The sequence below is a fragment of the Tamandua tetradactyla genome, chromosome 1, assembly GCF_023851605.1.
Source record: "Tamandua tetradactyla isolate mTamTet1 chromosome 1, mTamTet1.pri, whole genome shotgun sequence".
Classification (NCBI taxonomy): domain Eukaryota; kingdom Metazoa; phylum Chordata; class Mammalia; order Pilosa; family Myrmecophagidae; genus Tamandua; species Tamandua tetradactyla.
In genome coordinates, this window is record NC_135327.1 from 208,647,109 (window position 1) to 208,671,643 (window position 24,535).

At 36.9% G+C, this 24,535-nt stretch overlaps 1 protein-coding gene and 1 long non-coding RNA gene across 2 annotated transcripts; both read left to right on the plus strand.

Moving 5' to 3' along the window:
* Window positions 1-728: 728 nt before the first annotated feature.
* Window positions 729-22,367, plus strand: LOC143675779 (isopentenyl-diphosphate delta-isomerase 2-like). The gene is made up of 6 exons (XM_077151781.1): window positions 729-856; window positions 16,356-16,398; window positions 17,787-17,949; window positions 18,319-18,411; window positions 20,855-20,985; window positions 21,578-22,367. The coding sequence occupies exons 1-6, from the start codon at window positions 831-833 to the stop codon at window positions 21,893-21,895; spliced, it is 774 nt and encodes a 257-aa protein (XP_077007896.1). The 5' UTR covers window positions 729-830; the 3' UTR covers window positions 21,896-22,367.
* Window positions 1,469-6,975, plus strand: LOC143675790 (uncharacterized). Its single transcript, XR_013171675.1, has 3 exons — window positions 1,469-1,775; window positions 2,357-2,430; window positions 6,657-6,975. It is a non-coding gene; the product is annotated as an uncharacterized LOC143675790 (long non-coding RNA).
* Window positions 22,368-24,535: the final 2,168 nt, after the last annotated feature.

Here is a 24,535-nt window from a genome sequence, read left to right on the forward strand (position 1 = left end):
ATTAGTTTCTGCCTATTCTACAGCATAGAAAGAATAAAACACCTATATAATGGTTCAGTGATCATAATCATTTGTTAACTCTTAATTTCTCAGCTACAGCACTACGGTCTGTGAAGGGAGTTGCAGTCAGTCACACATGACACCCCTGCCTGGCCATGCTCTTAAACTTATCTCCATTTGAAATGAACTGAAAAGGATTCATGTTCAAGTGGGGTGGTTGTCTGTACAGCTGCAGTCCCCCTGGAGCTCTTTAATTTCTTTAGCTGACAACTTCAGTATTTGGGGTTCCTGGTTGAGAACTTGAATTCAAGGAGGTCTGGCCATATTTCTAGGAATGGTCCTCCTGGAAGCCACAATTAAATGCCATGTAAACCTGATAAGGAAGCTTTCCAAATGAATGATCATCATTGGAATTATTCAACATACCCATCTCCACCTTCAAATTTGAGGTGGTTGCTGGTCTTACTGACTGTGACATGCTATTGCAATTTCATTTGTTATAGCATGGTATGGGTGAAGGGAAGTAGACTGTTGGGCAAGCAGTCATCAGATGACCTGCCATGCCTCCCAGGGTTTGCTCAGTCAGAGCCCTGATCCAGAGCAATCCCTTTTTTGGGGAGTAGGCTGTGAGCTTATTATACACAGTCAAAATTATTCTTCCTTGCATGGTGATCCTCCCCTGTCCCATAGGATCAGCAAGTTCTTTGAATTGTTTCATCATGTATGTCATGTGACACCTGAGCAACTCCACTAATATATCTGCTCCTAGCAGGGAAGGGATGAGGTAGCCCCACTGTAGCATCAGAAGGGACCCACTCATTGAACTGAAAATGGCCCTGCTCTCTCTCTTCTCTACGTGAGTAAACACTGTTCTATCCAGTGCCTATGTGAGTTGTGCTTTTACTGGGGACACCAACACTTGCATTGGAGTAGGCTGACATCTCTTTAGTGTCTCTTTTAACTGACATATTTCTTTCTTTTCAACTGCATATTTTCACTTCTTTGTCTTGTCTTATTGTTTTAGCTAAGCATTCCAGTATGATGATGAATAACAGTGGTAAGAAAGGACATCCTTTTCTTGTTCCCAGTCTTGTAAGCAAAGCATCCAGTCTCTCACCAGTAAGTCTGATGTTAGCTGTAGGATTTTTCCACATGACCTTTGTTGTGTTGAGAAAGTTCCCTTCTATTCCTAGTTTGATGAGATCTATTATCATGGATGGGTGCTGTGTTTTGTGAAACACTTTTTTGTAACTGAATAATTAAGAATTAACATATGATTATGATTACTGAATCATTATATAGATTTTTTTCTATATTGTAGAATTGACAGAAGTTTATACCTGAAACTACTGAAACTCAACAAGTTTCACCCTTGTTTATGCATGCTATTGTAATGGTTATTCTGGCCTGGTCTCATCCTGTTTATATTTTCTATTGTAATGGTCATTGTAAACTAGTCTCAGCTCTGTGTATGCTTTTTAATGCAGTGGCAACAAATCCACCCTACACATCTTGTCTGATTCCATAAATACCCTGAACTCCTTAACTCAGGGAGACAGATCTGGGGGCCCATAGGCCATCTGCTGTCCTGCTTCATGTGTAGCATTGAACACTTTCTCTCTTTTAAACCCCGGTATCATGGATTGGCTGCTATGTACACCAGGCAGAGAGCCCTATGCTTTTGTCCAGTATCAATTTGGTGACTATGAAGGGAGAAAGATTCTTAAGAAGCAAGGGTTCAGAATGCCGGATGTTTTGGAGCCCCAATGGGACAGGTAAATGTAGTACTTAAGTCTTTTGTGACTGCTAGACTCTTTTAGTCTAGAGGCTTGGCAGCTGCATTTTTCTCTACTCTGCTGTTACTCCAGACCGTTGGCATCTTAAAACCCTCAAAGAGAGAAACAGTTTTCAGTTCCAGGTCCAGATGTCTGACCAAGTGAATGAGTCATAAATTTAAAAGCAGATCAGGAGGTTAGTCCAGCAGTTTTGAGTTCCTAGACCTAGGGCTTGAGGCCCTGAGTCCCACTTCCAGAATGTTCTCCCTTGCTCTGATCTCTATACCTTTCTGTTTACTGGCTACCATTCAGTACAAGATTTGGAGCCCTACCCTGACTTTGTCTGTGGAGTATGTGCCTGTAAAGTAATCAGTCCAACAATTAATTGATATTTAATGAAATTGAGTATGCCTGCTTAACTCTTTAACTAGTGTGTTACATAGGGATAATGTTGAATACCTGTTTAAATTTTAATTAGCATGTATGGTCTAGTTATTAAGTGTGCTACTTAAATCTGTAGTAAGTGTTAAGTATCTGTTTAAATTTGTTAGTCATTGTCTTATTGCATTTGTATTGTTCAGGTGTACCTAATTGGTTATTGATTATTGAAATCCTGAGAAATGGGAAACTTTGGGCAAGTGAGAGGAGAAATGGGGTAAGAGGATATATGTTCAATCCTTTATTTGTCTCTCTCAGCAATCAATGTTGAAAACATGTAAAATTTTACCTGTAAAGATTAGCAGCCACCTCCACCCTGTAACCAAGGGTCCAATACATAAGGAAAGGAGGAAGCTCCCTTATTCCTCCTCCTCTGCATCCTTCTTCATCAGAGGTAAAAGACCCTGAGATAGAAATGATCTCCCCCTCCTATACACAGCAGTGTACTCATGCGTTCTAAAAACAGCAGCAGAGCCTCTGGCAAAATTTCTACCTCATTGGCAAGTGCCAATTGGCAAGAGCCTATAGCAATGGATGAACAGGGAGGCCCAAGAGAAATTATAATATTCAAGCATACCAGGAAAAGTAGGGTTCAAATTAGTGAATTTTCCATCTCTATGTTTCTGGGTGGGCTTTTTTTGGGTGTGCTATCTTCAATTTGTGTCTGTTTGTGCAGTGTTTATTTTCCTGTCTCCAAATGGTAATACCAAATTGGCAAACAAAACTCTTAAAAGAGCTGTATTTGGATTTCTTAAAGATAAATAAGCGCATATATAGTAATACTCCTGGAGTCCCAGAGGGGGAAAAACAATCTAGGACCAGGGTTCAAAGTGCTAGTTTTTATAATGACAGTAAAGAAACCTAAACACTGGAAAGAAATCAACCCGCTGGAATTTCCTGAAGGCAGTAGAGGAATGCCTTGGGGAAAAGCAAAGACTTTTCCAATTGCTTTAGGAGTTTTAGAACACATGTATCTGATAATTAGAAACAATTAAAAGAAGGGCATAAGAACTCTCATCAACACTAAGGCCACCTTAGGGATCTTTAATCCTTCATTTAAAAATTTTAAAACCAAGCCTCATTCTTTCCATCTCACCTAACCCTGCCCATAGAGCCAAACCAGCTAAGACAGATATGGGAGAGGGGTTGGGTACAAAGGAATGGGTAAGGGTAGGCTTGATTTAGAATTCTTTCTACTGGGTCTGGAGATTAGAAAAGAGGGGCACAGATGAAATATTGTGAAGTAGGCCATGTTTGTTCTGAGACAATTCCCCAATTTGAAATTATTTTTTTCCCAATTATACCTTTGCAACAGTAGCTGCAAGAAACAAATTGTTATTAAAATATAAATAGCTTTAGGATAATGGTAATAGGATAAGATCTAATTTCCAAATTTCAGAGAGTAAGAGAAAATGTCCTTGAAAGATATAGGGACGTTTCCTGGAATTATACTTGGGGAAAATTAAACCACTGTTGCATATTTTCCAGAGCTTGAGACTTTTGAGGATGTTCATAATTTTAGGATATTATGAAAACAAAAAGACTTTTTTAACCTCCAATAGAAAAAAGGAGCATCATATCTATTAGATCTTTAAGATGGTGAAAAATGTAAGTTTGTGTTTAATGAAATTATTAGTTTGACAAACTATTTTTAAAGTAATTATGCTTTGTAGGGGGTTTAAGGGCAGTATCAAAGATCTTTTTGATGACAAGGTATGTGAGTATGTAAATATGCCAGTTGGAAACTGTAGTGTACCCCAGAAAAGCCATGTTCTTTAATCCTGATCCAATATTGTTGGGTGAGATCTTTTTGGTTAGGTTGTTTCCATGGAGATGTGTCTCCACCCATTCAAGGAGGGGTCACTTATGGAGTCCCTTAAGAGTAAGCCATTTTGGAGAAAAACTGCAGACCCACACAGGACAAGACTTTTATAGGTGCAGGAACAAAACATCCCAAGGAAAGCTGTTGGAAAAAGGAATACAGGAGAGGAAGCTAGCAGATGTTGCCCTGTGCCTTCTCAGCTGACAGAGAAACTTCAAACATCATCGGCCCTTTCTTGACTCAAGGTATCATTCTCCAGATGCCTTAGTTTGGATATTTTTATGGCCTTAGAAATGTAAATTTATAACTTAATAAATCCCCTTTATAAAAGCCAACCTATTTCCGGTATTTTGCATTTCTGGTTGCATTAATAAACTAAAGCAGTAAAGAAAGGGGTGCTTTGTTAAAAGAAAGGGGTACAGTTTTGTACTTGAGAATGTATAGCACAAAGCATGGGTGAATATGAAATGTTGTGGAAACGAATTTTGTTTGGTGTGATCAATGCTGGCTAAAATTTGATAAGTTTGACAAGGGAGAATAGTTTGGCAAATGGCTAGTTTTAATGTGAGAGACAGGATCTGAATGGATAAGAAAAGTTGTAGAATAGTTGAGAAAGTGAATTCTGTTTTTTTTTTTTAGTCAACACTAATAAAAAATTTGATAGTCTTGCTTATAACATTATTGAAGAGCTTTTCATGTCAAACTGTGTAGTCACGGAAAATTGGAGTTTAGTATCTCTTAAAAATAATGCAGATTCCAGAGGAAGAGAAGTTTATTTTATCCAAAAACTAAATTTCTGTAGCACATAATCTAATTCAACCTGTCTGGATAGATGATTTAAACAACCCAAACTCATGGACTCCAGAATGAGAATGAGGGCTTGCAATTCTGTAGAGTTTAATGTAATATCCTGATACATTCCAGAGTATGTTGAACAGACAATTAAAAAGCACTGGCAATGTGCCTTGAGGGACAGGAGGAAAAATGGTACTATTAAGCTTTACCACTGGGAAAAAACCTGATAATGTCTCAAATACTAGGGACTCCCAAGTAAACAGGCTTTATCTTGAGACTTGCTCTTGTGAAGCTTATTTATGTAACAGAGAAAACCTACCTTTAGGAATGGCTAACAGTAACTTCCAGAGGATTTCTTTTGTTGCTCAGATGTGGCCTCTCTGTCTCTAACCTGAACTCTGTAAGGAAAACCATTACCCTCCCCGCTATGTAGGACATACATTCAGGGGTGCAAATCTCCCTGGTAACAAAGGAAATGAATTCCAGGGTTGAGCCTGTCCCTAGCACCGTGAAATCGACAATACCTGCCTGACCAAATTGGGGAAAAGAATTGTAGCAAAATAAGGTATCAGTGGCTGAGAGAATTCAAATAGAGTTGAGAGGCTACTCTGGAGGCTACTCTCCTGCAAGCTTAACCTAGATATTGCTATTTACCATGGTTTGACAAACCCCAACCAAAACCATTCCTGCCAACCCTAAAGAATACCCATGGAATTATCTGAGATTCTGCAAAGGTTCCATGCACTATGATTACCTTTGAGGAACATACAACCTCTAGATGGGTTCCCAGGTCACATAAGTCCTGAAACCCAGAGGGGCCAGCCTCTCCAGAACATCAGCCAGTTCCATCTGTCATCCCATATTATTGACAGTGCTTTTCAACATAAAAAATCATAATGGGCATAGCCCAAATACCCCTAGAGATTGGGAGAAAGGTCACAGGAGAAGGTGGAGTTATAACATAGAAGATAGGATTTAACTAATGAATATGACTGCTGAACCATTATATTGCTTTGTTTTTTAGTTTCCAGTGTCTTGATGAGTTAGAAGGAAAAAACTAAAATTGTGGAGTTGTAACCCATGACAAACTCTGAAATCTGCTCTACAACTAATTGTTTGCAGTTTGAGTTGAAATATATTGCTTTTATATATATATATATGCTATTTTTCACAATAAAAATATAAAATAAATACACCTAGGGCTCTAACTGAGATTCTATAAAAGTTCAATGCACTATGATTACTTTCCAGAAAACTACACAGTCCAAATGAATTCCTACGCCAGATAAGTCCTGAAACCCAGAGGGGCCAGCCTCTCCAGAATATCAACTAGTTCCATCTCACTAGCCCATATTATTGACAGCCCTTTCCAACACAAAATAGTTAGCATGGCCTTAGCCCATATACCCTGTCATGGTTAGGCACATGTGTCAACTTGGCCAAGTTGTGGCCTGCTTATCTGATTGGGCAAGTGCTGGCCTGTCTGTTGCAATGATATTTCATAGGATTAGGTCATGATCACATCAGCTGCATCCACAGCTGATTCCATTTGTAATCAGCCAAAGGGGAGAAGACTAATTGTCTTCTACAATTAGTGATGCTAAGTCTAATCACGGGAAGCTTTTTAAGGAGGACTCAGAGGAGGCAGATTTCATTCCTGCTTTGACTGGTGAGCCTCTCCTGTGGAGTTCATCCAGACCCTCCATCGGAGTCGTCGACTTCACAGCCTGCCCTGTGGATTTTGGACTCTGTGTTCCTGCTGTCAAGTAAGACACTTTTATAAATTTTATATTTGTAAGTGTTCCCTGTTGCTTCTGTTTCTCTAGAGAGCCCTAACTAATACATACCCCTAAAGATTGGGAGAAAGATCACAGAAGAAGATGGAGTTATAACAGAGAAGATAAGGTTTTACAAATGACTATGACTGCTGAGTCATTACAATGATATTTCTTTTAGGCTCCAGTGTCTTGGAGCAGCTGAAAGGAAAAACCTACAATTGTGGAACAGTAACCCATACCAACCTCTGAAATCTGTATTATAACTACTTGTTACAATGTACTTTGAAATTTACTGCTTTCATATATATATTATATCGCACAATAAAAAAATAAAAATGAAAACAATGAAAAAATAATGCAGATTGCTGTTCTGCTCTTAATAAAAGAGTATAAAAACTTTTCTTGACCATCTGAGTATTCTTTCTAGAAGATACAGATTTTATGTCATATCAGAATAATAATCTTACTTTACAGGACTTTTTATTTTCACATTGGTTAAATAAGGGACCAAATCTTATTTCACAGTAACCCATTTTCATTTTTAACATAGCGTTCAAACCTGACAACTTCAGACATTTTGCTCTTTCAAAATCGAACTCTAAAGATTACCTTTTATTTTAATCTTTGCAAAGGATGTGCTCTCTTACCTGGTAAAAGTGAGATGATATTACATAGGGAGTGTTTGGAGGTATTACAATAATCAAAAAATTTTTCTATCCTTCTGTTAACTAAGAGTGAAATGTTATTCAAATATTTAGAGATTATATAAAATTCCTAAAGACTTGACAATGTTCTCACTGTCCATATTATATCCTCATACTGATCTGCATGATGTTAGACAACTACTGTTGTCTATTGATGCTGTTAGGAATGGTTTTATTATTCTTAAAAGAAGATTACAGGATGGGCCACGATGGCTAAACAGGCAGATTTGTCGCATGCCATGCCGGAGACCTAGGTTCAATTTCCAGTGCCTTCCCATGGCAAAAAAAAAAAAGAAAAAAGAAAAAGGAAGTTTGCAGAACATGGAAACAATGAAATCTACTTGTCAGTTACACTGCTTTGCTCTAACGCATCTCTGGAAAGTCAGCTGTAAGTCAGAAAATCTTCAAGAAAAAGGGACTTTAAAAGAGAAACAATGCAAGTATATAAATCATATTCTGCCTGTTAATTAACATAATCCTGGTAAATGTGTAAAGGTGAGTGTGCTGGTTGGAAGCTGCTACGTATCCTGGAAAAGTCATGTTCTTTTAATCCGATCTTGTGGGGGAAGACCTATTGTTAGGTGGGATCTTTTAATTAGGCTGTTTCCATGGAGATGTGATCCTGCCCATTAAAAATGGGTCTTGATCCACTTATTGGAGTCATTTCAGAGGGACACATTTTGGAGAAAGCACAGACACTTGAAGACAGAGAAAGAATACCCCAGGAGATGCTAGCTAAGAGGAGAAATCCAGAATTTTCCCTGGAGAAGCTAAGAGAGGACCCTGGAATCAGAAGCTGAATACAATGAAGCAGGAGCAAGGAGAAGCAGATGCCAGCCATGTGCCTTCCGAGTTGACAGAAGTGTTCCAGATGCCAGTGGCCTTTCTTCAGAGTCCAGGTATCATCTTACTGATGCCTTAATTCAGGCAGTTTCATGGCCTTAGAACTGCAATGTGTAATATAATAAATCCTCTTTGTAAAAGCCAATCTATTTCTGCTATATTGCATTCCAGCAGCTTTAGAAAAGCAAAACAGATTTTGGTACTAGAGAAGTGGGGTTCTGTGATTTGCAAAACCCAAAAGCACTGCAATAGTTTTGTAAATGAACAAGAGGTAGATTCTGGAAGGACTCTAAAGATACTTCTGATGAGATGTTAGAAATGGTGTGGTTGCAAATCTGAAGAAAGGAAAACCTTGTTTTAAAGTGGCAGAGAATTTGGCACATTTGAACCCTGGTTTTGGATGGAAGGTAGAATTTGAAAGTTAACAAGCTTGGATATTTAGCTGAAGAGATTTCCAAACTGAGTTGGAAAATACAGCCTTGCTTCTCATTACGGCTTATAGTAAAATTTGAGAGGAAAGAAATGAACTGAGATCTGAACACTTGGCTACAAAGCAACCAGAAATTAATAGTCTGGAAAATTATGGGCTTCCAGAAAGTGAGACCTCAGAGAATCATGCCCCATATAAAGATTTACCCAACTATGGAAACAGTTAGCCATTTCAGAAAAAGCCAAGAGTGGAAATATAATTATCCAGAAAGTATTAGTGTAAAGTCCTATTGTCTGACAGTTGAGACCCCTTATACTGCATCCCAACCCAACAAACTTTGCTTTATGAGATCAGTATGCATGGAACCACTGCCAGTCTAGATGAAAATGGAGAGAAAACACAGATTGAAGGAAAAATGACTTCAAAGACAGAACCATGGAAACTAAGGTCTGGAGCCAGGAAATCTTGGGCCAGTAGAACAGACACACTCATGCATGTGGAGAGGGTGAGTTTGCCCTGGAGGCAGAGGGCAGGCTTACTGCTTTGCTGTTCAAGAGAGGATTGCTACCTCAGGCCTCAGAAAGAGTGGGGCACATTCCTTGGCAATTCAGGAGAGCCTGGCCACCATCCCACTCTTCTGAAGGGGTAGAGTGTGTACTCCAGAGGTGGCAGAGAGTCTGGATGCCACCCAGGTGCTGGAGGACGTGGAGTCAAGAACAAGGTGTTCTTCCCAATTTTGTAACCCTCTCCCCAGTGTTCGAAGAGAGCAGGTCAACTGCATAAGTCCTTGGAAAGATGAGACTGCCTCTCTCAAGTGCCAGGGATGAAACATCATTCTATAAATGCCTCTCAGACTTTGAAATATAGTGGAGCTTGCCCTGCAGGTTTTCACAATTGTTTCGGTCTGGTGACCCCTGTTTTCCTTCCAAATTCTCCTTATGGAAATGGAAAAATTTATCCTATGACTGTCCATCCTTTGTATATTGGAAGCAGATTACTTGTTCTAAGTTCCACAAGTTTACAGCCAGAGGAGAATTTCATCTTAGTATAGACACCACCTGTAAGTGATTTTAATGAGATTTTGTACTGTTTATGACTTTGTATTATACTGAAATGGTTTAAGGCTTTTGTGATATTGTAATGGAGTGAATGTATTTTGTATATGGAAAGAACATGTCTTTTGAGGGTCCAAAGGGTTGAATGTGCTGGTTTGAGGCTGTTATGATTTCCAGAAAAGCCACCTTCTTTTAATCCAATCTTGAGATGGCCCACCTAGTACTGGGAGGGAGCTTTGGATTAGGTTGTTTCCATGGAGATGTGGCCCTGTCGATTCAAAGTGGATTTTAATCCACTTACTGGAGTCCATTAAGGGGGAGGCATTTTGGAGGAAACATAGACACTTGGAGACAGAAAAGAAAATACCTAGGGAGATGCTAAGCTATGAGATGAAATCCAGAATTTGCCCTGCAGATGCTAACAGAGGATCCCGGAATCTGAATCTGAAAGCAACAAACCATTAGCAAGGACCAGCAGATGCCAGCCATGTGACTTCATAGCTGACAGATGTGTTCCAGATGCCAGTGGCCTTTCTTTAGAGTCAGGAATCTATCATCTTGTTGATGCCTTAATTCAGACATTTTCATGACCTTGGGACTCTAAATTTGTAAACTCATAAATCCTCTTTGGAAAAGCCAATTCATTTCTGCTATATTGCATTCCGGGATCTTTAGCAAACCAAAACAGTGGGACAGAACAAAACTTTGACAGTTTCTGGCTGATGTTTCCAGTACAAGCCAACAGTCAAATGTTCTTATTTCTGAAACTAGCTTCATTTAGAAAATGCTTATAAAAAATTAAGGCCTATATTAGAAGCTCTTACAGCAGTCCCATATATCCCTGACCTTTAACTGTTTTTTCTAAATTCTGAGATGCTTTGTTCTTTGTGTTTGACCTGGTAGGTCTTTGTAATTTTGGGTATCTGTGTGACATTTGAGACTCAGAATTAAGGTATTGCAGATCTGAAACTCAGCATTACTCCAGACAACCACTTAAAATTTTTTTTTAATTTTTATTTTTTATCATCACATAGTTGTGCATTCTTTGCCATGATCGGTTTTAGAATATTTGCATCACTCGAGAAAAGAGAAATAAAAAGGAAAAAAATGAACTCATATACTCCATACCCTTTACCCCTCCCTCTCATTGACGCACAGTATTTCAATCTACCTAGTTCTAACCGTTCATCTTCTCCATCATTTATTTTTATCTCCCCTCCCCCTTTTAAAATCATATATCCATACTCTGGATAAAAGGAGCATCAGACACCAGGTTTTCACGATCACGCAGCCACATTGTAAAAGCTATATAGTTAGTTATACAGTCTTCTTCAAGAGTCAAGGCTAATGGAACACAGTTCAACAGTTTCGGTACTTCCCTCTAGCCACTACAATACACAATAAACTAAAAAGGGATATCTATATAATTCATAAGAATAACCTCCAGCTTAACCTCCTGAGTCCATACAGCCACTTTTAAAGTAAAAGAAAAAGAGATCAGAATTTAATTAGAGATGTGAATGACATTGATCTGGTTAGGGCTTAAGTAAATCAGAATATAGGATAAAAGATGTTATTGTCTATATTTTAAGACCTTTTATTCCTTTTTAAGAACAAAAGAGTAGATATTTATTTTATCCAAAATTTAAATTTTCTGTGGCACACTAACTTAACTTACTTGTCAGTTTATTTAAACAACTTAATTCAGTTTTATGTCGCAGACAACCTAGAATATGGAATGATATCTTACTATAATTTTGATGTAATACTCTTATGCATTTCATAGTGTTTGGGTATAACATGAAAAAGTATTTGTAAGGTCCCTTGAGGGGCTGGTAAAAGAAAGTGTGGAATTATTAAACTTCCCCACATGAGGAATTCTTACTATTCTTATAAGTAATCGGGGCTCCCAATTAAATAAGCCAAGCCCTTGATCTTTTATTTCCCCTGTAGGAACAGATTATATATTGGGGAAAGTTATAATACATTCATAGAAAGACTAATTTCTCTACAGCAGGTTATAAAGATAAAATTAATAGCATTGATAATTGTTCTTTTCTTTTTTAACTCTTTGTAGTGTATAATATAATATATATATATAAAGCAAAGAATTAAGAAAGCAATAGTTTTCAAAGCACTGTTCAACGTGTAGTTAAAGGAGAGAGCCCAGAGTTTGTCATGGACTACCATATGATCCTCTCATATTTTTCCTTCCAGCTATCCAGAATATAGTGGGCTAGAAGGTTTAAATATTTTTTTATCATTGCAATAAACTTTTTTCCTTTTTTTGTGAAAATAACATATATACAAAAAGACTATAAGTTTCAAAGCACAGCACCACTATTAGTTGTGGAACATATTTCAGAGTCTGTATGGGTTGCAATTCCACAATTTTAAGCTTTTACTTCTAACTGCTCTGAAATACTGGAGACTAAAAGAGATATCAATTTAATGATTCAGCACTCATATTCACTTGTTAAATCCTATTTTCCTCATATAGCTCCACCATCACCTTTGATCTTTCCATCCCTCTCTTTTGGGGTGTTTGGGCTATGGCAATTCTAAATTTTTCATATTGAAAGTCTCTGTCACTATTATGGGATAGGGAGATGGAACTAGCTGACGTTCTGGAGAGGCTGGGCTAGGTTTCATGACTTATCTGGTCTTGGAACTCATCTGGAGATTGTAGGTTTCTGGAAAGTTACTTGAGTGCATGGAACCCTTGTAGAATCTTATATATTGCTCTAGGTGTTCTTTGGGATTGGGTGGAATTGTTCTGGTTGGCGGTTGGCAGGTCATGATAGGTAGCAACGTCTAACTGAAGCTTGCACAAGAGAAGACTTGAGTAGCCTCTCAATTGTGTCTGAACTCTCTCTGCCACTGATATTTTATTAGTTATTTGTACTTCTTTTCCCCTATTTGGTCAGGATGGGATTGTTGATCCCATGGTGCCAGGTCTGCTTCTTCCCTGGAATTCATCTCCCACATCACCAGGGACACTTTCACCCATGTATGTCCTGTCCCATGTTAAGGGGAAAGGCCATAACTCCAAGCACTTGATCTTGAGGCTTGCCCTCATGAGACTCTATTTGTAATGACAGAGCTAAACATACTTATTGCTAATACCTACAAGATATCCCCAGAGAAACTATTTTGTTGCTCAGTTGTGGTCTCTTTCTTTAAGCCAAACTCTGCAAATAAACTCATTGTCTTCTCCTCCACATGGACCTGACTTCCAGGGTTGTAACTCTCCCTGTAAATGTGGGAAATGACTCTCAGGGATAAGCCCAGCACTACTATCATGGGATTGGTTGACCAAAATGGGAAAAAGAAGTAAAAGCACAGTTTCAGTGGCTAAGAGATTCAAGTAGGCTTGAAAGATCAGTCTGGAGTTTACTCTTATGCAAGTTTCAGCCAGATATTGCAAAATGCCACAGTATGCAAACCCCAATTAGGCACAAGGTTTTTGTTCTTGAAAACTCTAAGGAACACCTCAGGTTCTATCTGAAACCTATAAAATATTTTTTCTCCATGTAACAAGATTATGTCACCTCCTTCTACTCCTTTTATTAAAACTTGCAATTTTCTTTTTGTTTGTTTGTTTAGTTGTATATTCATCATCATGTTCATTTCTTAGAACATTAGCACCAATTCAGAAAAAGAAGGAAAAACACAACTGAAAAAGAAATAAAATGAAATCAGAAAAAAATTATACACATGTGGTAGTTAGATTCAGTTGTCAATTTGACCAGGTGAAGGCACTAGTTCTGTTGCTATGGATATGAGCCAATGGTAAGTGAACTTCATCTGTTGCTGATTACACTGCAGTCGGTTAGGAGGTGTGCCTGCTGCAATGAATGATGTTTAACTTATTTAGCTGGTGTTTAAATGAGAGAGCACAAACTAGCACAGCCCAAGCAGCTCAGCATACCTCAGCACAGCACTCGCAGCTCAGCCCAGGCCTTTGGAGATGCAGAAAGGAATCACCCCGGGGAAAGTTGTTGAATCCCAGAGGCCTGGGGAGAAGGCCAGCAGAGAATACCCTGACCCTTCTCACATGAGAAAGAACCTCAGATGAAAGTTAGCTGCCTTTCTTCTGAAGAACTAACAAAATAAATCCCCTTTTATTAAAAGCCAATCCATCTCTGGTGTGTAGCATTCTGGCAGCTAGCAAGCTAGAACAACATACCATACCCCTTACCCCTTCCTTTCATTGATCACTAGCATTTCAAACTAAATTTATTTTAACATTTGTCCCCACTATTATTTTCTTTTATTCCATATGTTCTACTCATCTGTTGACAAGGTAGATAAAAGGAGCATCAGACACAAGGTTTTCACAATCACACAGTCACATTGTGAAAGCTATACGATTATTCAATCATCATCAAGAAACATGGCTACTGGAACACAGCTCTACACTTTCAGGCAGTTCCATCCAGCCTCTCCATTACATCTTGAATAACAGGGTGATATCCACTTAATGCATAAGAATAACCTCCAGGATAACCTCTCAACTCTGTTTGGAATCTCTCAGCCATTGACACTTTATCCCATTTCACTCTTCCCCCTTTTGGTCAGAAGGTTTTCTCAATCCCGTGATGCTGGGTTTCAGCTCATTGTAGGATTTTTCTCAATCCCTTGATGCTGAGTCTTGGCTCATTCTAGGATTTCTGTCCCATGTTGCCAGGAAGGTCCACACCCCTGGACCCATCTCTCACGTAGACCTGGCGAGGGTGGTGAGTTTGCTTGTTGTGTTGGCTGGAGAGAGAGAGGCCACATCTGAGCAACAAAAGAGGTTCTCTTGGGACTGACTCTTAGGCCTAATTTTAAGTATGCTTGACCTATCCTTTGTGGGGTTAAGTTTCATGTGACCAAACCCCAAGACTGTTTTTTTAAAATTATTTTGATGCACTGTTGAATTCAGTTTCCTAATATTTTGTTGAAGATTTTTGTATTTATAATCATGAAATATTGGTCTATAATTTTCTTTTCTTATGGTATCCTTATCTGGCTTTGATATGAGAGTGAGATTGGTCTTGTAGATTGTTTTAGAGTGCAACCCGTTCCTTCAATTTTTTCGAAGAGTTTGGTTGGATTGGCGTCAATTCTTCATGAGTGTTTGCTAAATTCCTCTGTGATGCCATCTGGTCTGGGCTTTTCCTTGTCGGAAAGTTTTTAATTACTAAGCAATTTATTTACTAGTTATTCGTTTTTTGAGATCTGTTTTTCTCCCTGAGGTAGTGTTGATAGTTTTTGTGTTTTGGGGAATTTGTCCGTTTCATCTAGGTCATCTCATTTGTTTGCATACAGCCATTCATCATATTTTCTTATAGTCCTTTCATTTCAGTGGGGTTGGTAAATATTGCCCCCCTTTTCACTTTTGACTTTAGATTTTTGCGCCTTCACTCTTTTTTTCTTCATTAGTTTATCTAAAGGTTTATCAGTTTTATTGATCTTTTTAAAGAATCAACTTTTGGTTTTGTGATTCTGTTATTTTTTTACTCTCTATTTCATTTATTTCCACTCTAATCTTTTTAAATTTTCTTCTTTTCTGCATGGTTTGGGTTTAGTTTTCTCTTCTTTTTCCACTTCTTCAAGTTTTGATGTTAGGTCTTTGCTTTGAAATCTTTCTACTTTATTAATGTAAGCACTTAGAGCTATAAATTTCCCTTTCAGCATTGCCTTTCTTGTGTCCCATAATTTTTGTATGTTCTATTTTCATGTACATTCCCTTCAAGATATTTTCTAATCTCTCTTGTGATTTTCTCTTTAACTTACTGGGTTGTTTAAGAGTATATTGTTTAATTTCCACATATTTGTGAATTTTCCATTTCTCCCTCATTTCTAGCTTTATTCCATTGTGGTTGGAGGAGATACATCATATGAGTTCAATGTTTTTAATTTACTGAGGTTTGTTTTGTGACATAATATATAGTCTATCCTGGAGAATGATCCATGTGCTCTTGAGAAGAAAGTGTACTCTGTGGTAGTTGGGTGAAGTATACTATATATGCTAGGTTGGTTTAGAGTATTATCCAGGTCTTTCCTTATTGCTCTTCCTTATAGATGTCCTGTGAATCAGATCTTTTTGTCCATTATACTTCAGTGATGATATTTATTGTTCCTTCAGAAACATTTTAATTTTCATTTTAAAAATAGGATGTTGAATGAAACTTAAACATCCAATTCACTCTGGAAAAATAAATATTGTCACTAGATTTATCTCCTGGATTTCACCATAGTGATTTAAATTGTACCTGACCTACTCTCCATTTTTACAAGTGATGTGGATCCGGGAGCCAAATCAGTCCCCTGCACCTTTTCTATTTTAGTGAGAAGTCCTGGAGTCAGGTCAAAGTATCTTCCTACTTTCTGAGACCTTGAATCAGGATATGATCTTCACTGCTCATTTTTATGGCTTAATTATAATAAAATCAAAGATCTAATCTGGCATTAAAATTCTAGTTTTTATCTTCTTTGTGCTTTTAAGAATAAGCTGTCAATCCACAAGACAAAAGAAAATATTATATTGTCCTTGGATTGTAATTGGGAGGAGAGAAAAAGCAAGAATGAGAATGAGAGCTAGAGAAAGGAGTATGATTTCTGGTGCTTAAGAATTCAAAGATTTGAGAACATCTGAATTAATATCTTTCCAAATCACAAGGGTATAAAAGTACTCTGGCTGAAGCTGGGCATTTATTTTATTCTGTAGGTTTCCACGCCTGATATCCAGGAATCTCCAGTTTCCAAGAACGGTCAGTGTGTTTTATTTGCCTTGTGAAATGTTCTTCCTATTTTTTTGGAAGGAAGTAAAATTTTGAACATGTTCAAGAACATTCTGCCTGAGTTTCTGATCTATCCTGTGTCTACTCATTTGGTATTTTTTCTTCAGCCAGTCAGTTACTTTGTTAAGAAGTTGAGCAGATTACTAAAAATAAGAGAGCAATGATAACGGATGGAGTCTACCATATTTCTTTAAAAATAAAGTGGGAAAGAATGATGAAAATATTTTATGTACAAATAAGTGGTTCTAGGGTGGTACTCTGGTAGCTCAGTGACAGAATTCTCACCTGCTGTGCTGGAGACCTGGGTTCGATTCCTGGTGCCTGCCCATGCAAAGTAAGTGATTCTCATTCTGTCAATCCTAAAGGACACCTAAGGCATTATATAAGAGTCCACAAAGGCTCCATGCACCAGGGTAACTTTCCAGAAACATACAGACTCCAGATGGGTCCCTAGACCAGATATATCCTGAAATGCAGAGGGTCCAGCCTCTCCAGACAATCAACTAGTTCCATTCCCCATCTTATATTATCAACAGCCCCTTCCAACATGAAAAAGTTAGAATGGACAGAGCCCAAATACCCCTAAAGAGTTGGAGAAGATGGTGATGGTGAGGTTATACAGAGAGCATAGGGTTTAACAAATGAGTATGATTGCTCAATCATTATATTGATATTGCTTTTAATCCCCAGGGTCTGGGAGCAGCTAGTAGCAAAAACCCAAAAATGTGGAATTGTAACCTATACCAAACACCTGAAAATGCTCTAGACTAATTTTTGTGATGTATTTTGAAATTTATTACTTTTTGTATATATGTTATTTTTCACAAAAAAGAAAAAAAGTCAATTGTGATGATAAAAACCTTTTTGATTTAAAAAAAGCGGCTCTCAACATATTTTCAAAGAAAATCATCAAATAAGTATGTATTTGGCACTAGAGAGATGCACAAGGCTTTCTATCAGTAAATGATTGGCTAAAAAAATTGAGCTTTCCTTAAAGCATGTGAAATGTCACCATCTTTGACCCAAATCCACTGTTTTGTCCAGGCTCTGACCTGTTCCCCACAAGTATTTTGCAAAGAGCACTACCTGAGCTTTTCCTCAGCATTTGTTTCTTCTGTGGGGACTGATTATTTGAATCTTAACTGAAAGACTCCTGGGAAGCCTGAGGAATATATATATATATATATATATATATATATATATATATATATATGTTCTACATCTAACAACTGCCCTATTTTAACACTATTTTTGTTACTTACAAATAAAGAGGTACGCTATATCTTAAAGTAACAAATAACGAAAATTATATGACAGTATTTTTCACAGAAACCTGCAATTGTGTATATATATTTTAGGTTGGATCACAACTAGCAACTTTATCTGGATTAAATCTTGACTGGCTTGATAAGCAGCAATTGCAGCGCTTAGATGAAAATTTAATTGTTACTGATGAAAATGATAAGGTTATTGGTACAGACACTAAGAAGAATTGCCATTTGAATGAAAACATCGAAAAAGGTAGTATGGAATGTTCTCTTTCTCTATTTTGCAAGATTTTCTCATTTTTTTCCAGATGACAAGAGGAGGAGAGGGGAAAGAATTAAGCATTTCTCATGATGAGGAGACCCCTCAATCAGCTTATGCTTGTCTTCTTTAGGAGAAGATTCAGGAACAGCTAATCTTAAACCATTTATATGGACCTTTAATTTGTCAAGCAAATTTCAATTAGGTAGAAATTCTGAAATATCAGTTTGGGTCATCACCATAATCATAAACTTTCTGCTATATTATTTTTTTTTGTGAGACAGAGCCTGAGGAAAAAGTGTAACAAACTATTGTACTGACTCCATATTTTTATGTTCATATGAATGGCATTTATTTTTTCAGGACTGTTGCACCGAGCCTTCAGTGTTGCCTTGTTCAATACAGAGAATAAACTCTTGGTACAGCAGAGAGCAGACACTAAACTTACTTTTCCTGGTGAGTCAGTTGAATGTATAGTTTAAGAGGAAGGTTTCATGTTTGGCCTGTAAGTATCTGGGAAATGAATGATTTGGATTACCAATGTCTGTCTCTCACTTTAGGCAACAGTTAGTTCATCCCTGAGGAAATGGGTAGTACGAACAGATCCTTATTATGCTGATATTTCTTCAAATGACTGTTTGATTTTTGCAATACAACTCTGTGAGTCTTTGGTTGATTTTTGTTTTGTAGTGGAAAGGTATTTCAGTGCAGAAGAAATGAGCAATGTAAGGATTTGGGAGATTAAAGTAAATAATATTTAGCTTAAAATTAAAGAGAGAAATGATTATTTTACAATATAAGACTTAGAATTATATAAATATTTTTTATTGTCAGTTTTATTCACACACCATCCCATGCATCCTAGGTATACAATCAATGGCTCCTGGTATAATCACACAGTTATGCATTCACCACCATAATCAAAATGACATTCCCATTTCTTATGAAAAAGTAATCCCATCCCCCTATTTTTGACATTTAGCTTTGGTAAAGTCCCTTTGTTACAATTACTGAAAGAATATTGCAGTGTCACTGTTAACTATAGACCGTAGTTTGCATTAATTATATTTTCCTGTATACCACCCTATTATTAATAATAATGATGTGCATTTGTTCTAGTTCATGTAAGAACTTCCTTATTTTTTCACAATTAACCACCACTGTCATCCATTTTAGGTTTCGCTGAGTTATGCAGTCCCTGTTTTTATCCTCTAGCTTTCATTCTGGTGATATGCACACAACACTAGCCTTCCTCTTTCAACCATACTCACACTCAGCTTTGTTAATTATACTTTCAGTGTTGTGCTACCCCCACTACATGTATGGTAGTCATAGACAATAATGGACACAGTACTGTATCCATTTCCAAACATTTACAATCAACCTCATTATGCATTCTGTACTCCTTAAACATCAGTTGTCCAATCTCTACCCACTTTCTATCTTCTGATCAACTATGCTCTAGCATTTAACTATCAAGTTTGCTCATTATGGTTCATTCATATCAATATATTTTTTGCACTTACAAAATCATGAGGGAACAAGGTAGGGATAACATCTTTAAGGGGAGAAAGCATGAATACCAGCAATAGAGAGAGCTCTTATGCTTGCTCTTTTGTTCTGGGTAGAGTTGAAACTGAACAGGGATCTGGTTTTCTATAAAAGAAGAAGAAATTGATATGTTAGACAAAAAAGAAGGCCTAGGATCATCTGGTTCTCATTTTAACATTTTTTGCATGGAGACTTCTACAGTTTCCAAAAGCACACCTTGCCTACCACAAGCAAAACTGGATGGGACCCCCCACCCACAGCATAAAAGATTGTGGTCATGGAGAATCCTTTCTTCCTCTCGATTCCTTGTTCTCTGAAGTTTGGTGGATTTATCCTAGTCATTTCCAAACTCACTTCTGTATTTGCTGGCCAAGTTGTAGGCAGTTAGCTCTTCTACAAAGCTAAATTAAGTTTATTAAAGAAAAATGAAAGGCTGTTAATTTAAAAGCTTAAATGTGAAGCACGCAGAGTTTGATTGTAGGTGCCTGTCTATGTAAAAGAAAAAAGGCTTAACTGTGGAAAAGATAACCACAGTATGCAAATAATTCTCCTTGCTTTAAGATGTACATCAAATTTGATGCCACCTTCAGGATATAAAGAATTGAGGCAAGGGTTTCAGCTCTGTAATTGTATATTCAGTTTTAAGCAAACTTTTGTAAAGTGACTTAAAGCATTCACTATCTGAGGAGTGAGATGGAATAGAGAGAGACTTCATGTGGAGGGTGGTTCTCTTTCACTCCATGTGTTATTGCCATTACTTAGGGAAAGTAAGTAGTGCTTTCCACTAAGAAAACTTTGTCAAGGATATGATAGCTGCAATTCCTTCTATAAAACTATACTCATTAAACAAGAGCACCCTTCTTTGCAAATGTGATCTTGCCTTCTCAGTATCATCTCCTGTCAAAACAGTTGCCCCAACACACACATCTCACAAGTACACTTTCCTCTTCCTCCTTTCCTATGATATTCAGATACTTTGTTGGGGTATAAACATATATGACACCTAGTCCTTGTCTCAGTGCAGCAGATCATACATGAGATGATAAATTCCAATTCAAGGATCTTCCTTAGATGAGCAATAAAGGCAACCCATTCTTAGGCGCACCCGCACAAGGTACCCAGCATTATGCGTTACCTTGTCACATACCTCATCCAATCTCTCACTGCCCATGAAAGCATCAGAGTCAGGCTCTATACAGATGCTCACAGCAAACCCTGTGCTTTTTCTGCTCTCCCAGGCTATATTTGTTACAGATCATTTTGTGTTTCCTAAAGGGTTTGTGTTTTTCTTTAGCGTATTCTGTTTTCAGGAAATAAAGGAAATGCTTTCCATGTGCATTCTGTCCAGGGCATTTTACTGACTCTTGCTGTAGTCATCCATTATTCAACTCAGATGAACAGGAAGAAAAAGATGCTATTGGAATAAAGAGAGCAGCTCAGAGACGTCTGCAGAGTGAGTTGAGAATTCCTCAGGAACAGGTACCCAAAATCTGTCCAATAACACATGTACCAATAGTTAAACCAGTGTATAAAATTAGGTGAAAGTTGAACGTGAGTGCTGGTGATGATTTGTGTCCTTGGCTTCAAAAAGGCAAATTACAAACAAGCTATAGAGAGAGCTGTTGTGCGTTCTCTTTTGTTCTGGGTACAGTTGAAACTGAACAGGAATCTGGTTTTCTATAAAAGAAGAAGGAATTGAAATTTTAGACTAAAAAGACTGTCTAGGATCATCTGTGAACCAGTCATTCCTTTTTGCCTCTATCTATTAAGGAAGCTCTTTGAGAGAAAATAGATATTTTCTTTACAAAGCTGGTCAGTTTCTATGGGAGTTTCTATTGCAGGGTTGGAATCTCTTTAAAGTCTGGCACAGACAGATATATTGAAAGTATAAAGGCCAAAAACAGATTATTATTCAGGCTTGAGTCTACAAAACTTTAGTTAGATAGAACTAAACCTTCGGTAACTAACTCTTGTGATGGAAATGAATATGTGTTTATTTTCTCTATTTGCCTATATATTCTTTATATTTTTTACTTTAGTGTTGTTAATATGGCACCAATTTTTGTCACAGGTTTCTCCAGAGGACATTTCATTTATGACAATGTATCATTACAAGGCAAAATCAGATAAATATTGGGGAGAACATGAAATTTGTTACCTTCTGCTTATAAGAAAAAATGTTACTGTAAATCCAGATCCCAGTGAAACAAAAAGTTTCTGCTACATGAACAAAGAGGAATTAAAAGATCTACTGGAAAGAGCAGCTAAAGGAGAAGCAAAAGTTACTCCATGGTTGAGAGCCATGTCAGAGAATTTTCTGTTTAAATGGTGGGATCACTTACCTGATGTGTCCCAGTTTGCTGAGCCTCATAAAATACACAGAGTGTGAAAGGCATGGATGACCAGAATTAGCCATAAATACTGCACCCAAACAGAAAATGCTGTGCTTATATTCCAGGCAAGCATGCCATACAACTGACTAAATAAATCACTTATATTTAGCCTTTCTATCTACTTCATGTTATCTTCACATTTTTCTTTTTTCTCATTTCAATAGTTTTCTTCTGCTTAGTTTTAAAAATGAAATTTAATATTTCCCCCTTAAACTATTGATAAACAGTCAGTCATTCTTTTATCTCTGGACTTGACTATGTTAGCTTCAATTCATCTTTCATTTGGGGTGGTCATATACTCATTGTATGGTTTATGGACTTTATGGAGTGAAAGAAATTAGGTACTGGATCACTGCTGAGTGTTGTAATAAGATGGAAAGGATATTCCTGTTGTATTTCTTGCATTGTTTGTGTCTTCCTATAAAGCTTGGGAAATGTGGTATAAGATTAAAATCTGTATCTCTTGAATCTGTGTCTCTTGAACTAACATTCACAACTGTGGTACTGCATTCACTTTCATTGTTTCATTCAACGTCACACTAGAGGTTCTTCCATTAAGACAAGAGAAAGACTAAAATTTATAAAGATTGGAAAGAAGAAATGCAACCATAATTGTTTTCACACAGTATGGTTATGTGTGTGAAAAATCAAAATAATCTTCAGGTAAACCATTTGCATTAATAAATGGATTTAGTAAGATTACAAAATATGAAGTTAATATACACAAATCACATAAATTTGACAACTTACATGAAATGTTTTAAATCCTCAAAAAGCATCAACTGCCACAGCTTACCCAATATGAAATTTCAAATTTGAAATGTGAAAATTGAATTCACAGTTTAAAACTCCCAAAAGAAAGAGAATGTGAACAGTGACTGGAAAGGGGAACAAGAGAGGCTTCTGGAAACTCATAATGTTCTGTTTCCTGACCTGGGTAGTGGTGACAGTGCTCATCCACTTTGTGAAAATTCACCGAGATGAATATGTTAGTTTTCCTATCTCTGTATGCCGATCTCACTATATTTTTATTGACATATAACAAGATGATATAAAAGGACATCTTTTTTTTAATTTATTTTTTATATTTTTATTTTTTTATTATTATTATTTTTTACATGGTTAGGCACCAGGAATCGAACATGGGTCCTCGGGATGGCAGGCAAGCACTCTTGCCTGCTGAGCCACTGTGGCCTGCCCAAAAGGACATCTTTTCATGTGTCAATAAAAAGTAAAATAAAATAAGATTTTAAAAGCTCTTCAAAAGAGAAATATCCAGGCCTTGATAGTTTCACTGGAGAACTCGACAAACAATTTAAAGAAAGAGCACCAATTCTACACCAACTCTTCCTGAAAATAGAAGTAGAGGGAGCACATGCCAATTCATTTTATATAAGCCAGTATTACCTTGATACCAAAACCAGGAAAAACAGTACAAAAAAGAAAACTACAGAACACCCTTCTTGAATATAAGTGCATATAATCCTTAACAAAAAGTTAGCAAATAGAATTCAGATACAGACAATATGCATATAATGATGCACCATAATCTAGTGGGGTTTATTTCTGAGATGCAAAGCTGGTTCAATATTTGGAAATAAACTAATGTATTCCACCACATTAACAAAAGAAAAAAATACATGGTCATATGAATTGAAGAAAATCATTTGAAAAAAATTCAACACCCATTACAAAACATCAAGAAACTAGGAATAGAAGGTAACTTCCTCAATTTGATAGAGAATATCTACCAAAATCTTACAGCTAATATCATACTTAGAGGTGAAGGACTAAATGCTTTCTTCCTAAGTTTGAGAACAAGGCAAGGATGGCTAGTCTTACCCCTACTATTCAACCTAACATTGGAAGTTCTAGCCAGTGCATTAGGCAAGTAAAACAACCAAAAGTCATACAGTATAGAAAGAGAAATAAAACCATCTCTATTTGAAGATAACATGATTGCTTACATAAAAATCCCAATGACTCTACAAAAAACTTCTAGAACTAATGAGTGCATACAGCAAGATCACAGGATATATGATCAATTAAAAAAATGAATCACATTTTTGCATAATTGCAATTCATTTATGGTAAGTGAAATTAAAAATATAATGCTGTATATGATTGCTCAAAAACATGAAATACTTAGGTGTAAATCTAGTCAAATATGCACAGAAGTTGTAGTGCTGAAAATTACAAAATGCTGATGAAAGAAATCAAGGAATATCTACATTAATAGAGATACATACTGCGTTCATGGATTGAAAGGCTCAACCTAATCTAGTAAAAATGTTGCTGTCTCAAACTGATATACTTTTACACAATTTCTATCAATATCTCTGCAAGATTTTTTGTAAATAAAGACAAGATCACTCTAAAATGTATAGGGAAGTATGAAGAAACTAAAATAGCTAAAACAACTGAAAATGTATAAAGTGGGAGGAACAACTCTATCCAATATATAGCTACAATAATAAGACATTGTGATGATGGTAGGGGATAAACAGATAGATTAATAAAATAAAATGGAGAAATCAGAGATATATCCCATAAATATGCCTTCCTCATTTTTAAGTGAAATTTGTAGTTTAATTAAAATAAAACAGGGATAAATTAAACAAACACAAGTACTTTTC